The 19,421-nt window shown below is 45.8% G+C and overlaps 1 protein-coding gene across 1 annotated transcript in view; it reads right to left on the bottom strand.

Annotated features, from left to right (window-relative positions):
• Nucleotides 1-19,421, bottom strand: part of HDC (histidine decarboxylase) — a 211,196-nt gene that overhangs the window by 84,884 nt on the left and 106,891 nt on the right. The window contains exon 3 of the mRNA XM_085644258.1: nt 3,076-3,189. Within this exon, the coding sequence (XP_085500384.1) occupies nt 3,076-3,189 (114 nt within the window). The remainder of the gene's footprint in view (nt 1-3,075; nt 3,190-19,421) is intronic.

Below are 19,421 nucleotides of genomic sequence, written 5' to 3'. Positions count from 1 at the left end.
TCGCACACTGATTAATAACACCCCGACTTCCTTGGACAGACTGCGGACGCAATGGGAGGTCTGGGTAGGCCCCTTGGAGGAAGAGGACTGGCGAGATGCCCTTATGGCCCCTAGAACGGTCACCGCCTCTGCTCGGCTGCGCTTAGTGCAACTCTACTATCTACATGCTGCATATCTCACCCCTGTACGTCTTTACCGCGCGGGGCTTAGTCCGTCCTCAGCCTGTACCAGGTGTGGCCCTGATCCCGCAGACTTCCTACACATGGTGTGGGTCTGTCCGCTCCTAGCGGGATTTTGGGAGGGCATCGAAGTCGAGCTTTCTGAGGTTCTGGGGTGGGGGGTTCCACATGACCCTAAGCACACGATCCTGGGCATCACGGACAGGTTGGATGGGTCACGAAATGAAAAACAGTTTTTTAATACGGCCATGGTGGTCGCTAAGAGAGACTTTGCTGCCTTGTGGAAATGTCCTGATCCCCCCACCGTGGGACGTTGGCGGAGTGGGGTGGACTTGTGTGCCACACAGGAGAAAGTTATGTACGCAGCACGTGGCTGCCCCAAGAGATACCGGAGAATATGGAAGAAGTGGTTGGTGGGTGGGTCTAATCATAAGGGGCCTGATTGGTTCCATCGTTTCTTTGTCTTATTATTATCTGTATGCTGGGGGTGGGGATTCTGTGACTGTATTTCTCGATCATTGATTTATAGTGTGATATGACTGGTGCATTCATTTTGTAAAATGAATAAAAATTTGATTATCAAAAAAAAAAAAAGAACCAGAATATATGTCCAATTGGAAAAACCAGGGTTTTAGTAAAATAGGAGATTTTCTGTTGGGAGACTGGAAGACCTGGTCTGAAATAGAACCAACGCTTAAACACAGTAGAGTTAATATGCAATGGTCATTTGCGAATGGTTAACCCTATACATATTTGCGACGTTAGCGAGCTCGTAGAGCAATTAGTAAATCATACGCAACGTATGTCAATAAGCGGTTGGGTCTCTCTGTTCCGGTCCCGAGGGCCAAATATTGTATCAAAAAAGCATACAAAAATGGGTAAACCAGGAAGGATTGCATATTTCCAGTATGGACAGGAATCAGATTAGTAAGTTTAACAGCTCCTTGCTGAAAGCGGCTAATTTGAAGCAGATGCCATTTCATTCTAAGTGACTGCTGTATCATACTCCAGATTTCCTACACAAAATGAATCCCCAGATTTCATCAAATTGCTTTCGATTTACAGGGAGGGGGGAATTGGACTCATATTATCTGTGAATGTCCGAAACTAGATGTATTCTGGGAAAGCGTCAACAGATATTGTCATGATATTTTGAAAGTCCCCCAGACACAAGATACCCAGGCAATAGTTTTAGCATACTCCACAGGGTTTACAGCCACTACATTACAGAAAAACAGATTTATATCCTGGTTTTAGCTGCGCGTTCGTTGAATTTACAAAATTGGAGATCGAAAGACATTCCCACCCCTACACAGCTATTTAGTAAATTGAACAGGATTAAAGAGTGCGAAAGAAAGTACGCTTTAAGAGCCGGCTCGTATAAGAAGTTTAAGGCTTTGTGGGAAGATTTGGGTTAAACTATAGTGGTAGGCTGCTATGTTCTCGGATTGGATATGCTTTTAAAAAATATTGTTAAATTAGACTGAATAATTAATGATGTGAATTCTCGCACATTATAAACCTTTTAAGTTCATGAACTACGTATGGTTTTTAAACATCGGTTGTAATTGTATAAATACGTTGTTACTGTTATTAATTAATTTCTTTCTGTTTCTTACTTATGTACTATGAATAGATGAAATATCTCCAAATAAAAAATATATATATAAAAAAAAATGTGTCAAATTCTTATATAGCTCAGTGGTCCCCTAAAAGAAAACAAGGGATAATGTATAAAGTTGAATATTGTTCTTTTTCATTAGTAAACAAAGGAACATTTGCATGTAATTACTGAGACAAATATAAACACGTAACATCATCAAAAGAACAGTTAAGTGTACTTAAAGAGACAAATATTTACACATAACGTCATAAATCGCACGGACATGTACATACATTAATATTGGTCACTTCACACAACAAACATTAGTGACCTTGTGTTGCCCTTCAATAGTGTGGAACATGTAATATATTCAATCCCACCAAATATACGTGACACCTAGTGTCCAGGTACTATTAGTAACTGAGGGGTACATATTCTGAGCCTCTGTTGTGGAGTCCTGATGGTACTAGTTGGCCCTTTCCTTTGGTGGTCAGAGATCTTTAACCATTACCCAGTGAAGTCATAATTCACATCACCGTTTAGAATAGGATAATTGATTATTTTATGATTGCCAATACCTCCTGGCCACACCACTGTGTACACCGACACGTTTCGACCTTCGTGTAGGGCATAATATCTTTTGTTTTTGAAGGTTTTCTTTAGGGCTGGGGGACTATTAGTGGGACACGTGCATTTGGTGTAATCCTGCATGTCTATGCAGTTCAGGGTTCTGAGGTTGCGTTAGTCCTTCTCGTGCGGTTGTTGAGAAAATTTGCAGCTGTGAAGTCAAAGCAGCTGACAGAAGATGGTCCTCGAGAGAACTGAGCCGAAAGGCGCATAGAACCTCCAAGGTATTTTCCGGGATTTGTTTCCGGACTCAAGACTGCCTGACCACTCCAGGGGTCTCAGTGTCTGAATGTTCTCAAAAACTGCATGAATTGTCCCACTAAAAGCCCAGCCCTGAAAAAGATATTCACAAACAAAAGAATAAACCAATGACTGGCCTTGTTTAACCTCATTTATATATTTAAATACCAGTATTTATTACTGTGCATCAGACAACACTCAAACAAGAAATGTAAATCAAAAATATGCATTTTAGTAACAATAGTTTCATTTAAAATGAACGATACAGGTATGGTTGAAATTAAAATGCTATGTTGTAATCTGTATACTTCACATTGTAACCAGTGTGTTGTGTTGTTTCTATGAAATGTAGGTGTTTTTACTTAAGCTTGTCAGTTATGGAATAGCGTGCGTCATCACGTTTGGAAGGGATGGAACGCTGCATACCCACGTAAATCCTAAGCAGTTGATGGCGTCAGCCAGCATGTCTCCCAACAGCGAGGGCCACGAGGTAAGAGCAGGAAAGTACGCATGCATGTGTGGGCTCTGCCAATGAACAACCTGAAAGAGAAACGTGGAAGCAGTGTCAGATTCTAAATACATCAAGAACGCCTGTTAACGAAAGCCACTAGAGAACAGCGTTTCTTAACTTAACCTTCTTAACCTTTTGACTTCTAGGGGCTCCTCATTTAATCATTATTTGAAATGCGGAGAGCCCCACTCAATCAATAACGGAAGTTAGGGACCCCTGACCTAAGGATTTTTTTTACGTTTTTAACCTCATACAATACACAAAAAACTACAAAAATATGTATACACTAAACAAATGCTAACATTTTGAAATATTTGGTTTCATTTATAATTAAATGTAGAAAACGTTTTCAATTTTCAAAGTTGCTTCTTCCATTGCATATACTTCATTAATTTTAATATTAATTCTGTGAAAAAGCCACAGCACCCTGAGTAGGCCTCTCAGATCCCCATGGGTCCTCAGACCAATGGCTAAGAACCACTGCTGTATAATATACTACACAGCGCGCCTGCTCACACAGATGCTATGCGTTACCACCATTTGAAGTCAGAAGCAAGAAAAACATATTTGGCCCTTCTCACTACTTTAGACCATATCTTTAATGGCACTTAGAGGGCACAGTTACTTTGCTTGGCCCATTCATAAAGACATTTTTTTTAAAAATCGGGCTAAATGGTATAGTTTACAAAATAATTCTCTAAGAGTCTTTCCGTGGAGTGTTGAGGAGTTACAACTCTAAGCCACCACTTGCCCAAAGGTCTTTAAAATGAATGTGTATTTTGCAGCAGAAATGTCATATTGCCTAAATAGCCATATGTTTTACAGTCAGTTCTTAAGGGGTACTCATGAAATATTCCAATACTTTCATCATGTGCTATGAAATTAGGGTGCTCCCCAGTAGTATTAGGGGTCCACAACCCAAGAAAACCTGTCAAAAATGGAAGCAAGAGAAAGCATCTTCAGTTCTGTTCCCCTACAAATTGGCCAAAGTGCTATAGATTTTAGAGGCAGTTAAAGTGTCTGGGTCTGCATTGGGACGTGGATTCCTTTCATCTTAATTCAATTCTTTCCATTTAATTCAATGCTTCCCCTTTCAAGTACATTTGCATTCATATATCATGACTGTTAATCTACTTATAGCAGGAAGAGACGAAAAAGGATGTTTCACAGATCGTGTACACTCAGTCAGTAGACAGGAGAGCTATCCTTCAGGATACAGATCTCATAGAGAGCTACTGTGCAGGTTAGAGAGACTAAACAATGCAAGAGAGCGAACAGATCTTAAAGGGAGAGCAATTGTTTAAAATCGTGTTACTAGTGGAGTGCGAGCCAGCAACAGGTAACCAGTAAGGCCTGCTGAAGAAGAGTACATTAAGTCCTTGTTGTGGAGTGTTGCGACTCGAGGTGCGGCATCTTGGATACGTTGTGCAGCCAAGGCGATGCCAGGTTTGAGAGCTGCATCGAGCAGCATCGGTTCTGAGGAGTTGCAAGGCTGCAATGTGAGGTCCTGCGCAATCGTCAAGGATACCATCGACGAGAGGCTTGCAATGTGAGGGCCTGTGTCAAGGATGTGTCACACAGCAGTGGTTTTGATGAGACTGCGGACTGCAAGGCGATGCGAGGTTCTTACCTGGGAGAATCCTTGCAGCAGAGGCAACACCTCAGTTCTGCGCAGGGCTGCACCACACAGCAGAGGAAATGCATTGGTTCTGCTGGATTCACATATGGGCTGGCAGAGTAACTTCAGGCCCACTACCAAGATAACAAGATTGGGGTGGCACAATTGGCAGGGTAGAGCTCACAGTTGCAGAATCCAGGTGCTGGTTACAAGAGACTAGCCGTTGAAGTCTCCCTGGTGGTCCTGGTTAGAGGTTGCAGGTCTAGTCCTTCTCACCCAGGCAAGAGGGCAGCCGGGCAGCAGTCCTTCAGGGCAGCACTCCAGCAGCATAGCAGTACTTTTAGCAGCACAGCAGTACTTCGCCCTGGCTGAGTCTTCCACAGGTCCAGCAGTGTACTGAAGATTTGGCGTCTGAAGTCTAATATTTATACCTAGTGCTTCCTTTGAAGAGGGAGAAACTGATTCCCTTTGATGTGCTTAGGTTTCCTACCTCTCCTGCCCTGGCTCCAGACTAAACACAGGGGGTATGCAATCCTTTCTGTGACAGCAGGACACAGCCTATTCAGATGTAAGTGGGGCTGTACCTGACTCCACCCTCCTATCCTGCCACTGGTGGCCCATCCAGGTACACATTAGCTCTCTATTGTGTGTGGCTGTCTAGGAGGAATGCACAAGACCAACTGCCCCCTGCACCCAGTCATGTGACCCAGAGACAGGCTGCACGCAATAAATGGCAAAGGCAGTAAAATGGCACTTTCTAGAGGTGGCATTTTCAAACTTGTAATTAAAAATCGGCCTTAATCATAAAAGATGATTTTTCATTAGAATTTTAAAGGCACAAAAAATGTACTGTTTACCTGTTCCCAACTGGAAGTTATCATAATTAAACACAATAAATTATCTCCAATGTTATCTTATGAGACCGTTGGACCTTGCAATAGTGGAAAACAAATTTGAGAGTATTTCACAACCAGGAACTGTAAACCTTTAAAGTATATGTCTTACTTGTTAAATATATTACGCTCTGCTCTGTGGGCTGTTTGGGGCCTACCATAGGGGTGACCTATATGTATTAAAAAAAATAAGGTTTGGGCCTGGAAAAAGGGTTATTTTGCCAGATTAAAATGTCAGTTTAAAACTTAACACAGTCTGCAATGGCAGGCCTGAGACATGTTTGCGGGTCTACTTAAGAGGGAGGCACAATCAGTGCTGCAAGCCCACTGGTAGCATTTCATTTCTAAGCCTGAGGTACATGTCGCTCCACTTTACTAAGGATTTATAAGTAAATTAAATATGCCAATTGATGAGGTGTAAGCCAATTTTACCATGTTTTAATGATTGAGCACACACGCTTTAGCACTGGTTAGCAGTGGTAAAGTGCACAGAGACCAAAGGCCAATAAAAACGAGATCAGAAAAAAATGGAGGATTAGGGCAAAAGGTTCACCCTTGCCAGTTTGCAGTGGCTCTAAAAGGGTGGGCAAGTTGCATTTAGGTCGCGTCCCTCCACGTTTAGATCTCTCTAACGCGCCCCCCCCCCCCTCCCACTATTTTTAATATCATCTCTGCTGGATATTTGTTCAGCGCACCTAACACCTTTCTGGTATAGCTGCACTATAGAAGAAAACAAATAAATGAGTAAAAGTAAATAAATTACGTCTCAGATCCAGTTCTAGTTCCCTTTAGTGTAGATGGGCATTCAAGATCAGCTTTAAATGTACACTGAATGCCTGTCATACAGGCTCAAGGAGCTTTGGGAAGCAGATTGCTGAATTCAACCATAGTTCAGACAGAACATATTCAAACATTAAGAAGTAAAAATGCTGCTCCACCTTATTAGTGTGTAGTTGTGTCTTCAGTTCCAGGTTACCAAATAGGCATAGTAGGCATCCGCCAATGGGCCCCACACTCCATTTAGGGCCCCCGCGTGAATGGATCAAAATAATATTGATTTGATCTTGAAAGGAAATTACAATCAAGATTTCTTAAATTGTTTGCAATTCATTTTTGTTTAATGACATTTATAATTGTTACTGTTTAGTTTTGTGTAATAAAATTAATTTATTAAAAGTGCTGGTTGGTAAAATTAAAAACGTATTAGGAGATCATTTGCAAGGGGATCCTGAAATGTCAACTACCTTGGGGCATCCACAGGGTTTAATACGGCACTGTGTCTCTTTGAAATAATAGTTTGAGCAACTAATCTTCAGTGGAGGCCTGACCGCCACCCGGTTCCTACGTGGCGCCTCCAATCAGCGGCCCTGGAGGACGGGGAATTTCGTGCCTCTTTAGGCACTGCGATAGAACAGTTTTTTTACCTCAACGAAGGCACCACAAGCAGTGAATTGCTGGAGTGGGATGCCCACAAGGCCTGCATTAGGGGGCATTGTTTGGGCGCGACGTGGAACATCCGCAAGCAACTTGCGATGTCTCTTGCTGCTTTGGAGTCTTGCCTGCTCTCGTGCGAGCTACATGGGGAGGGCGGCAGCCGAGACTCAGACCAACTGCTGGGACTTCGGGCGCGCCATGCCGAATTGCTGGAACGCCTGCGCTGCCACAACTATGCGGCCCATTCGGCACGAGTTCATGCTACGTCAGATAGAGCGGGGAGGCTACTGGCCTGGCTTCTTTGACAGGAGACTGATCATACCCCGATTGGGGCTATACGCGGACCCGATGGGTCATTGGTGTACACACAGTGGGAAATTCACCAGGCATTGATAGCACATTACACATCCTTGTATCGGTCGACGGGAGGTCGGCGGGCGCACCATTTGGACCAGTTTTTGGAGACTGCTGACCTACCCACGGTCCCGGATGAGCACCAGGAGTCACTTGAGAGCCTCCTCACTGCAGACGAGGTTAGGGATGCGGTCACCTCTCTGGCCTCTGGAAAGGTGCCGGGTCCCGATGGACTCCCGGCGGAATATTATAAATCCTACAGGGAAACACTGATACCTAAGCTCCACACTCTTTATCTGGCCGCCCTTGAGGAAGGTGCTTTACCTGAATCAATGCGAGAGGCCTATCTGGTTTCCCTGCTCAAGCCTGGGCGGGATCCCACCCAGTTGGGGTCCTACCGCCCCCTTGCCCTACTTAATACGGATTACAAAATCCTGGCTAAGGTGTTGGCGGAGCGTTTGGCGCCAGTGGTACTGGCGTTGGTACATGTAGACCAAAATGGGTTTGTACCTAAACGCAGCACCTCTCTTAACCTGCGACGGTTTTTTCGTATGGCAACGGACAGTGTCCAGCAATGGCCCAGGGCAGGTTGCCTGGTCTTAGACCTTGAAAAGGCATTTGACTGCCTGGAATGGGGATATCTGGTGGCGACATTGTCACACTTCGGGTTGGGCCTCGGCTTTCTTCAGCTCGCAGCCCTCCTGTACAAGGGCACCACAGTGAGAGTAAGAACTGGACCGTACATATCTGACGCCATCCCTGTTGGTCGCGGCACCAGACAAGGGTGTCCGGTGTCACCCCTCCTGTTCGCGCTCACGATGGAGCCACTGGCGGCGACACTTCGCAGAGAACTGGCTGACGGCATCCCACTGGGCAATACAATACACCAGGTGTCCCTCTATGCGGACGACTTGTTGGTCTTTGTCAGGGACGTGTCTCGTATTCCTGTTGCTCTGGAGCTCATTCTGCATGAATTTGAGGTGCTCTCAGAGCTCCGGGTGAACGCCGCCAAGTCATGTCTTTATGCGTTCGGGGCTGATACCCGGGATCCTAGCTATTGCCTTGGGGGAGTACCGGTGCAGTGGAGACCGGATACCTTTCGCTATCTGGGTATCCAGATATACCGCCAACCAGCAGATCTTCTGGAAGGCAACCTGGGAAGAGCCGTGTCTGCAGTCAGGGCTCAGATGAAGTTTTGGAGTATGCTCCCTCTCTCGGTCACTGGCCGAATAGCATTGGTTAAGATGGTGATATTGCCCCGTCTACTGTATTATTTTGCTAACCTACCCATTTATGTCCCGGCATCCTTCTTAACGGGTTTGACGCGATCCCTTCGAGATTTCATATGGGGTGCCGCGCGACACAGGGTTGAGTTGCCCAAATTGTGTCTGCCCGTTGGCCAGGGGGGACTTGCAATGCCATGTTTCGAACACTACTATCTGGCAGCACAGCTTCAGTGGATAGCCTGCTGGCTGGCAGACAGAGGCCGCGAAGACACTGCAACTGCGGTGACCCCTCCTCTTTCATTGGCTGACCTTCTTGGGCTCTTCCATCCGGCTGCGGGGATGGCGAGGCCTGCGCCGCTGCTGCTAGTTGTCTTCGTCTCACCTGATCTAGGGTCCCTTATGCCCCGGCTATACCGCTAGAGGGCTCCCCTGGTGGGCAGGGGATGCTTGGGGCTTCGGAGTTGGAGGACTGGAGTGCAGCTGAAGTCCACACCTTAGGGGACCTCTACCGAGATGGGACTATTCTTTCATTTCCCGCCCTGGCGGAGGAGACGGGTCTAGCCCTGGGCCAGTTTCTTCGCCACCGGGCCTTAGTGGAGACGCTGGTGGAGCACTTGGGAGACCTGAGGGAGGAGCCAGAGCAACATTTAGTGGTACAATACCTTCATGTTATGGGGCGAGGGAGACACCTGGTTAAATGGTTTGCGGTGGCTCTGCGAACACACGCGGCGATGAGTTTAGTGACGCTACGTGGAAAGTGGGAGGCAGATTTGGGTCGTCCCATGACCGACAAAGAGTGGGACGGGGTGCTGCAGGGCCCGAAGAGAGTCCCTAGGAACATGCACTTCCGCCAAATTCAGTTCTTCATCTTACATAGGGCGTATCTCACGCCCGCATCTATTAACAGATACTTTCACCGTATAGATGCGTGTTGCCCCCGCTGTGCGGAGCCAGATGCAGGCCTGATCCATATGCTGTGGAGCTGTCCCGAGTTGAGTGCCTACTGGCAGACGGTACAGGAGGCGCTCTGCAAGTGCACAGGGCGCGATATTCCATTCGAGTGGTCAACCTACTTGCTGCATCTTTTCCACAGAACACCCTCCACAAAAGTCACCTCTAGATTCATAGACCTAGGGATCGTGGTGGCTAAGCGTCTTCTCACCAAGCGCTGGAAGGCGGACGCCCTACCACACATAAAGGCGTGGCGCGGTTCCTTCCTTGTCTGGGCAAAGGTGGAGGGTGTGGCCCTCCGGAGGGAGGAAACATTGGGGTTCAGGATGACACCCATAGCCCAGTGGGAGGAGTTGTTGCAATCCATGCTGCAATTGGGATCGGCTGTCCCAGAGAACAATGAGGGGTACACTGAGGGAGCCGCGCTGGATGGCGAGGAGCTGTCCTGCCTGGCAGAGGACCGCGACGCAAGGTACCGTAGCTTCAGTCAGAGTGGCGAGGCATAGGAACACACACAATACCGTCTGTAAAGCATCTTGAACAAGGGGATGCGGGGCTTGAGCTGAGGTGACCCGAGGGGTGATGGGAAGAGGATACTTGGGCAAACACCGGGCGCTGCTGTTGTTCTTATAGTTGATGTTTTGCAGAGGTGATAGTTTCCCAACTGCGTAGTCTTGTTACTGATAAAGGAATGGGTTATCTGTTTATGGTATAATACCGGAAGGAAGTGGACACAGCAGTAATGCCTTTAACTTATAGTTCCCCACATAGGGTAACACTTCAAGATATACCGCGGTTCAGCAGTTGAGGTCCTGTTCATGGGGGCCTTCAGTGTGGAAGGGACGTAAGAGATGTACCCATTACTGCAGTTAATAGTACACTGATATGAATGTTTCGCTAAACGTTATCTAATGCTGTATGTTATTCTGCTCCATGATGTGCTGTATACCATCTAAAACTCAATAAACAGATTTCTAAATAAATAATAGTTTGAGCAACTAATGCTTTTTGGACATAAACAAATGCATTTTATGTACAGTCACACTGAAACTTTGACTTGAGAGAATGTTTTCTGTTTTCTAGTTGCAAAAGGGTAAGAGGAGGTTATACGGTATTTCTAAAATACCCTCCAAACCAGTAATTGCCGGAATTTTTAATTTGTTAAAGGAAGTGGTGGCCATGAGTGTAGAACTATATAAGACTAACCTGACGCCATTGTATTTATTTCAAATACCCTTGATACCAGCGTAGAGATGTCTATCCCACATACATGGTGTTAAAACGAGGGAGATCTGCAACATAACTGATTGGCCAAGTGTTTTTGGTTGCTCTGCTTAGATTGAGACTCCTCCTTCACATTCACTCCTCTGAGATGTCTAATACCTAGAGACATTGTTGAACCAAACTTGTGGGCCTCTGGTCTTGAGATACATTTAAAGGTGATCTGGATAAGAGCACATGGCAAAGTGGAAGTCACAGAGCATGGTGTGAGAGAATGTCAGTCATAAACTGAGCGGGGGTCATTGGATGCTCAGCCCTAGTTCGTGGTTGCACAGCACTTTTAAACCTTGCTGCAAATGTTATATTACCTAAACGCTAGTCACTAAAAATGCCAATTAGAACACAATGTAGCATTACCAATTGCTATGAGAATATACATTTTACAAGGTACACTTGTACACTACTATAAGTATTTGTGTAAGAGCTAACACATCGGCTGCAGGTGCAAACGGTTAGTGCATCTGGCCGTAAATTGTACATCAATACAGAGAAGACGGACGCTCGAAGTGTCAGAGATCTGAATGGACTCTCCCTGAACAGAGAACAAACTCAGTCATGATTTTTTGCTATGCTGTTAGGGCTCCCTCTAGTGGCTCAATTATACAAAATCACGTAAATATTAAAATGACCTCACGTTTCTAAATAAGGACTTATGTTTTCCCATAACTATGTGAACTACATTAAAATGTAATATACGTTTAAAACTGTTCCACTGCTTTCTTTCCCTGAAATCAATTTTACAGATGTGAGTTATTGCTATTTTAATGTAGAACTATTTTACCACTCAAAACAAGTTCAGTTTAGTAAAGAGTGCAGCAGAACATCATTCTAACGGATTGCAATACTTACACTTTTCACTGTCATGCCAGCTCATACTGTACATTTTTCGGAAGCTTAATTCTGCCAGAGATAAAGCACTGCGTCGTACCATATCCTTCATAACAGACACTTTTTAAGAAACTTCTCAGACTAAGGCCCTCATTACAAGTGGCCCGTTTCAGTATGTGCGACAACTCATGTTGAGCCTGATACATTTTGAACATTTAAGTGTCGATAATTTTTGCACCCTCTAACAGACTACTCATAATGAGGGCCCTCAAAATGCTTTTTTACGTACATATTTTTATACTTTCATCCAATCAAAAAATCTGTTCCCCTCCAAGAATTTGCAATATGGAATTGTGCCTTTAAGCTATCCAGTCTCTCTATGTGTTTTGTAGGGTTACGAGTGTTTAGTTAACTCTTTGAAAGAGGGCTGAGGCTGAAGTTATGGCTATCAGTTTCTGAGAAAAGTTTGTGGAGTAGCTTCTCTAGAAAAGAGTAAATATGCTCATGCAAATTGCCAGATTACGTCTTCAAACAACTGCATGTGATGCAATTTGTTTAGCATACATGTTTTTGACACCTATCCATGCCTGTAAACGTACGCAAACATTCCTTATAGATGTTGTTTTTCTTAATTGCAAAACATAAACAGATGACCCACTGTTTATCAAGACAACTGTTGTCATGGCAGCGGTTGTGGTTATCTTTTCAACCAAGATGAAAGCGAACCCACACATATTTGTTGTGTGGATGCAGGACAGCGTGAAATTAGTTGTCACTAGTAGTTTTCATTTATTTTCTGACTAATATTCAAATCTAATATGTTTGTTCCAAGGGCAGAGTAACGTTTCACTTCTGTTTTTGAACACAATCTTCTTTTAATGATCTGAACGAGATGAAAGGTTTTTTATGAATTGTTCTTTAGTATTATTATGAACAGAAAAACAGTGTACAGAAAATGAAGTCTTATGTGGCTGCAACTTCTAGCTTACCCAATGTAGGTGCAGGATGGCTGGCTCTATGCCAGGTTTTCAGGATAACCAATATATAAAAAACGTCCACTAACATTCACTGTGAGGAAATGTATCTTATGTGGATATCCTCAACATCTCACAGAACCAACCCTCCTAAATCAATATTAGACATCCATGCTCCGTGCCCAGCTCAATATAATTCCACATGTGGATTACATTGTTTGGTAAAATGCATACGGCACTGTAAGAAGGTATGGCAGTAGCATTCATAATACATTTCTTTGCATTTTCTGACATAAATATAGGCAATACGTGTAACCCAGTCTATTGCCTATGTCGTCAAAAGTAGGAACAAGCCCATAGGTAACAAATGTAACGCAGTGGCATATGTCTATTGGCTTTGCTAATGCTTTCTTCATTTTAGATGGCTGATTAGCATGCACACACAGGCAGCCAACTTGAAACGTGTTTTCTATTGCTTCAAGAAAGCCATTCTAAGATGGCCCCATATGTGCATGCATAGCAGCCATCAAGAAATCGTTTTTCCTTTACACAGAAGATAAAGTATTCCAACAAGCATGTAAAGCAAGCTCATGTGTGTAAATGCAGATGCACAGGTAGCCATCTTGGAATGGTTTCAAAGATTTTAAAATATGGCTATTCACAGATACAGTGGCTGGTGACAGATAGAGCAGAGGGGTATGGTGGGACAATATTTAAAGGAAAAGAAAGGGAAGCAGAAAAGGAGGTAGAAGCAAAGAACACAAGGAAAGACAGAGAGGGATAGAAAAGCCTCCCTCTTGCGCTGCAATGCAAGGTCCTGTCATCAACAATGGAAAGATACAACTCATTAAATCAAAAGACAGTGAGACTGAAATTTCCTTAGTTGGGACAAACAGAATAATATGGAGGAAAGCCATTGAATCATCAGCAGGAGGGAAGTGAGACAGACAAGAAAGCCATTGAATTGGAAGCCCGTCTTCATTTTGCTGCCTGCTCCATTGTCCTGCTGCACCTGAGGGGGAGCGGAACCACAAGTCCCAGCCTCCAACGTGGCCGTTGCCGCCGACGACATTCTTCTGCGCCCAGAGGCGCTTTAAAAATCTTCACGGGCTCCGGCAGCGCAGGAAGCCCGTCTTCATTTTGCTGCCTGCCCCTTTGCCCTGCTGCACCTGAGGGGGACCGGAACCACAAGTCCCAGCCTCCAATGCGGCCGTTGCCGCCACCGACATTCTTCTGCTCCCAGAGGCCCTTTGAAAATCTTCGCAGGCTCCCGCAGCGTGGGAAGCCCATCTTCATTTTGCTGCCTGCCCTGTTGTCCTGGTGCACCTGAGGGGAACTGGAACCACAAGTCCCAGCCTCCAACACGGCCGTTGCCGCCGCCAACATTCTTCTGGGCCCGGAGGCGCTTTAAAAATCTTCGCGGGCTCCCGCAGCACGGGACAAGAGCGGGCGTACCCGGGCGCAGCCCGGGCGAAGACCGGGACAAAACGTGCGTTCTTAGCCCGTCATAGACAAGAAGAGACTGGGCTGGGCCCCCCTCTCTTAGTTTTACTATCTGGATCCCATTGCACTTGTATCCAGTGTCATCCACCTCGCAGACCATTAATGTCCCCTGGGCCGGTCCAACTTTAACTCCTGAGAGGATGACACTGAGACTATCTGTAAGTGCCATTACCTGTTGTTTTGATAATTTGCCAAGTCGTTTAATGACTGTCACTTTTTGTCGTAACCCCCATCTCATGACCCAGTGCGCCTTATTTCTGACCGGCTGGGTGGTAAACGAGGGAACCCCGGTGCCTTTGCTACGTGTACAGTAAACTTTCAAAAATGGGGAAGCAATCTACCAACGTAAACCATCGTGCACCAGCACAGCCCATACCCCCTTCCCTTCCGCATACATCTATTGACAGGATGCTTCAGAGGGCCATTGGGGTGGTGGCTACAGATATAGAACCTACAGAACGTCGGCTGTCACTAACCCCTGGCCTTCGACATGCCCTTATAGACACAGTCTCGCCCACAAGTAATAGTGCACTGGAAAGATCTCCGGTGTTGTCTCTACAAGCACCTGATGTAGAAACAGGAACCACACCTAAAGTAACAATACGGAGGAGGGGTGATAATAAGGGCATAGTCAAGAACAGTAAAACCAACCAGCCCATAAAGGTGGGGGCCAAGCGTAAAACGTCTAACGATGGAACTCAGGTTAATATGGGAACTGGGATCGACCAGGTCTCGATTGAGGGGCATAGTTTCCAATCGGATACGTCACTCCCATCCTGGGTGGCTCCCCTGATGGAAGTTCTAAGTGGTTAAATTAGAGACATTGTGAGAGATGAACTTGCTCCAGTGCTTGCTCGACTAGATAAATTGGCCAACCAATACACCACTGACAAAGGAAACTCTCTTATAAACTCTTCACCAGCTAGAGAGAGCAGAACTGATTCTGTTGTCCAAATACCTTCTGGAATCGCTGAGACCATGGAAAGGCCAAATACATCTTGTGTGGCGATTACCGTCCCCCCAGCCCCAGCTATTAACATTCCAGATGCTGGTCCTAAGCTAGGGGAAAGGTACCATCAACAAAGGGTACTTTGGTAAATAGTTTGGCCAAAGATGGGTCCCAGAGTCTGGGGGCTGGGGCTGGGGTTGATTTGCCAACAATTAACCTTCCTCCAGCCTCAATCCCATATGTTATTGTGCTCGCAGGAGTCCCAGATGTCAAGGAGGGTCAGAAGGAATCCCAGCTTGCGCTCAAAAACAAATGTTTGCACTGGCCTGTTAGACACTGCCAATATGCTTATTCAAATGCTAATGAAATTTTTATGACTCGCAGGGTAGATTGGGTGGGAAACAGGCCCAAAGATCTTCGAGGGGATTGTGTTATAATGAATTTTAGAAACCCACGATCTGTAAAACATCTCCTGCATTTGAACCATCTTTCTCCAGTACCAGGCATCGCAATTAGACCTCTTCCGCTCACATATTTTTATATTTCAAAATCCATGGTTGTTAACAGACACCCACAGAATGATTGGTACCAGAATCAGTTAACACTGGGACAGGGACCTTTTCTCTCGAGACCACATGCTTTTAATCTGCCCCAGGCAAACAGATTTGGAGTTCTGGAAGAAGTCGATTGACTTTGGGCTGGGAGGGTTCACGGAATGGCAAGAGTGAGAGTAGCCACAGCGGATAAGGCCGTGGATGTTATAACCAAAGTGCCTAGGCCAATTAAACAGGATCTTAATGTTAGGCCTGTGAATGTGTATCCCGCCCCTGCTGTTCATCCTAAATTGCCAAGCAGCATATCAGTAACCTCCAGCCCCAAGTATAACTCATTGCCCCTGGATAAATACCCTTCTACCCCCATTCCATATGCCCTTTTACACCTGCCTGGTTCACCGGAAACCCCTGGTAACACAGCTAATAGGTCCAACCTAGTAGCATCCATAGACACACTGAGCAAGTGCCACTTTGCACCGGCAGAGCCAGATGTTCCACTGGTGCATGATATCCAGGGTGGCAACACAGCTAACCAAAGTGTATCAAACAAACTTAAGGTTCTATCATGGAACATGGCAGGTCTTAAGACTAAACTAGGCTGCCCCGATTGGGGGATCTTTGTGGATACTTTTGACATATGTATGTTTCAGGAATCCTGGGCAACGGAGGAAGCAACACGTCTGGGGTTTGCATCATTTGAAATACAAGCTGTATCCAGGGGACGGGGTAGACCCTGCGGTGGGCTATGTACATGGGTAGGTTCCCATCTAGGTTGCACGGTAACCCCAGTGGCGCACTGCTCAACTGATATACTGTGCATCCTGCTGACCTTTGCACCGGATTTTAAACTAGCTTTAGTTAACATCTATTCTAGGCCAGTGAATCCCCGACCTTAGATCAACTTGATGGTCTGATCTCTAGTTTTTCTAACAACCCTATGGTGGTTTTGGGGGGGCGACCTTAACTGCCAATATGAGCCAATGAAAGATCGTAATGGCACACCTGTCACTGAGGAGGATGAGCTGTGGGCCATCCCTGAGTCCAATATTCCACCAATTAGGGCCTGGACACCGTTGGCTCTTCAGATTAAAGCACTCACCCTAAAACGCTCCCTGCGAGGCTGCAATTGCCGAACTAGTACTGGCTCTTTCGGGAAGCATACCTTCAACAGAGTTGGTCACTCTTCTATTATAGATTGCATCCTAGTAGAAACCAGGATGTGGGGCAGTGTTGTGGATTTCTCTGTTAGGCCACGTCATGATAGCGACCACAACGCTCTAATTCTCGAGCTGTCTTTGCCAACCATCGGGGGGACCCCCGATCCAGCTCCAATAATCGACAACAGATTGACACTTACCGACGACAGGCGCAAAGTCAGGTGGGCATGGATAGAACAATCGCCCAAAAAAATGGCCCTTCTATTCGAAGCTATTATACCCATTCTTGAGGTTCTGGCAAAGCTTGTAAAGTCAGCAGATATCGCTGCATCCCTAGTAGATGTTGCTAAGATTAATGTGTCCATAACTGCAAAGCTGGTGGATGTGTTCTGGCCAGTGTGCACACAGGGGGGAGGGACGAAGTTGAAGAGGACCTGGTTCAATGGTAGTTGTCGAGAGGCAAAGAAGGCCCTGATTGGGGCTAAAAAATCTAAGTGTAATTCCAAAGTAAAAATAGCAAGGACCTCTTACAAAACCACCATTGCACTTGCAAAAACATCATGGGAAATGGACCAATGTGAAAGTCTGAAATTGGCCCTTGTGACCAAAGACATGAAAACCTTTTGGAATATTGTAACCACAGGAAGTAGCAATGGAAAGATGGCTCTAGAGTTAAACATAGCGTCTGACCGTTGGAAAGAGCACTTCCTGGCTCTTTAAGCTTCACCGGAGGCCGAGGCTAGTAGCCAGACCCTACTCACCCTGCCACCCTTGAACTTTAATCCAGTTGCCTCGGAGATTACCCTGGCAGAAGTTATCAATGCCTTAAGTAGAATAGTTCCCGGTAAAGCTGCCGGTTTGGACAAGATACCAGGGGATCTCTTCCGGGCCAAACCCAACATCTCGGGTCCCTATCTACGGGTGCTTTTTAATGCCATCCTCCAAGGGATGGTGCTTCCTGCTACTTGGGCTGGAGCTGATATCCTCCCGGTACACAAAAAGGGATCTCCTCTATTACCCACCAATCAGTTTGATCGACGTATCGCAAAACGTATTTGCCAGGATCCTACTAGACCGGCTGCAATCATGGTTGGAGGAACATAAGATTATGAGCCCCCTACAAGCTGGTTTTAGGGAAAAAACGTCAACTATAGATCAGATTTTTAGGGTCCAACTCCTCTATTGGAAATCAGTGTATCTGGAAGGTGGTAGTCTGTATTTGGTCTTTGTGGACCTCAAAAGTGCTTTTGACCTGGTTCCCAGAGATGCCCTTTGGGTGGTGTTGAGCAGACTTGGAATACCCCATTATCTTTTGAACATGCTGAGAAGGGTCCACACTGGCAACTATGCCCAAATTAGGTATGGGAGGAAGGGGGAACTCACCTCGCCTATTCCATTAACAGGGGAGTTAGACGGCTGTGTGCTCGCTCCTACCTTGTTCTGTATTTGCATCAACTGACTGGTCGGCGCATTGAGCGAACTGAGGGACATAGACGCCCCCGAGCTAGTACACAAGCTAATTCCAGCAATGATGTTCACAGATGACACCTTACTGCTCTCTAAATCCCCCATGGGCATCCAGAGAATACTTGATGGATTTTGTGAGTTTTATAGGCATAGGGGGTTGGAGATCAATATACAAACGACAAAATATATGGTCTTCAACCCCGCTAGCTCCACCTGCCCCAACCCGCACATGAACGGTATACAACTGGACCGGGTATCTGTCTTTGACTGTTTAGGCCTCACTTTAACCGAAAATATGTCCTGGGGAACCCCAAATGGAGAAGTCAAGCCTTAAATTGGCCTAGACCGCTGGTAGCCTGCCCAAGTTTTATAGAAACTCTATTCACAAGCCTGTAAGCCCAGTTATAGAGATCTATAAACCCCAACTCAGGAGTGCTACTTTGTACGGGGCTGAACTCTGGGGGCATTGCCTCCCCAGGTCTATTATTAAAACTGAGAAGAGTTTCCCTATGCAGCTATTTGGCTTACCAGTGAGCTCCTCACTAGTCCCACTGCGTTTGGATCTGGGGGTGAGACCCATCACAGAGGAAATAGGTTGCAGACCCTACTATTCTGGCGGTGCTTATGGGTGACATCCGAACTGGCCAAGTACAGGTCTGAGCTCCGAGAACTTCTGAGACTCCCTGGCATAGGTAAATTGCCCTGGTTTGCACATATCAGGGAGGGTCTTAGTATCATTGGTGGAGACAACCCATGGCACAACGCAGAGTCGGCCTGTGTGGTAATTACATGCAATCAACTAGTCAGCAGCTACAGGGGGGGTAAACTTGCTCAACTCCACAAAAACTCCACCACTGGTTCCCTCACAGTACATTTCCTGGCAGTACAGGACATGTATAATAAAGAGCCATGTTTAGATGACATACGACCGGCTCTTGCCAGGAAACTGTATGTGCAATTCCGGCATGGTTCTCTCCCCTTGCGCTCATTCACTAATAAATGGTCAAGTTGCGCTACTCTGGGGTGTCCAGCCTGCAGTAGGGGAGAGGAGACTGAACTCCATGTATTCTTC

The sequence above is a fragment of the Triturus cristatus genome, chromosome 3_1 (assembly GCF_964204655.1).
Source record: "Triturus cristatus chromosome 3_1, aTriCri1.1, whole genome shotgun sequence".
Classification (NCBI taxonomy): Eukaryota; Metazoa; Chordata; class Amphibia; order Caudata; family Salamandridae; genus Triturus; species Triturus cristatus.
Note: the sequence above shows the minus strand (reverse complement) of the source record. Positions and strands in the feature narration are given on the sequence as shown.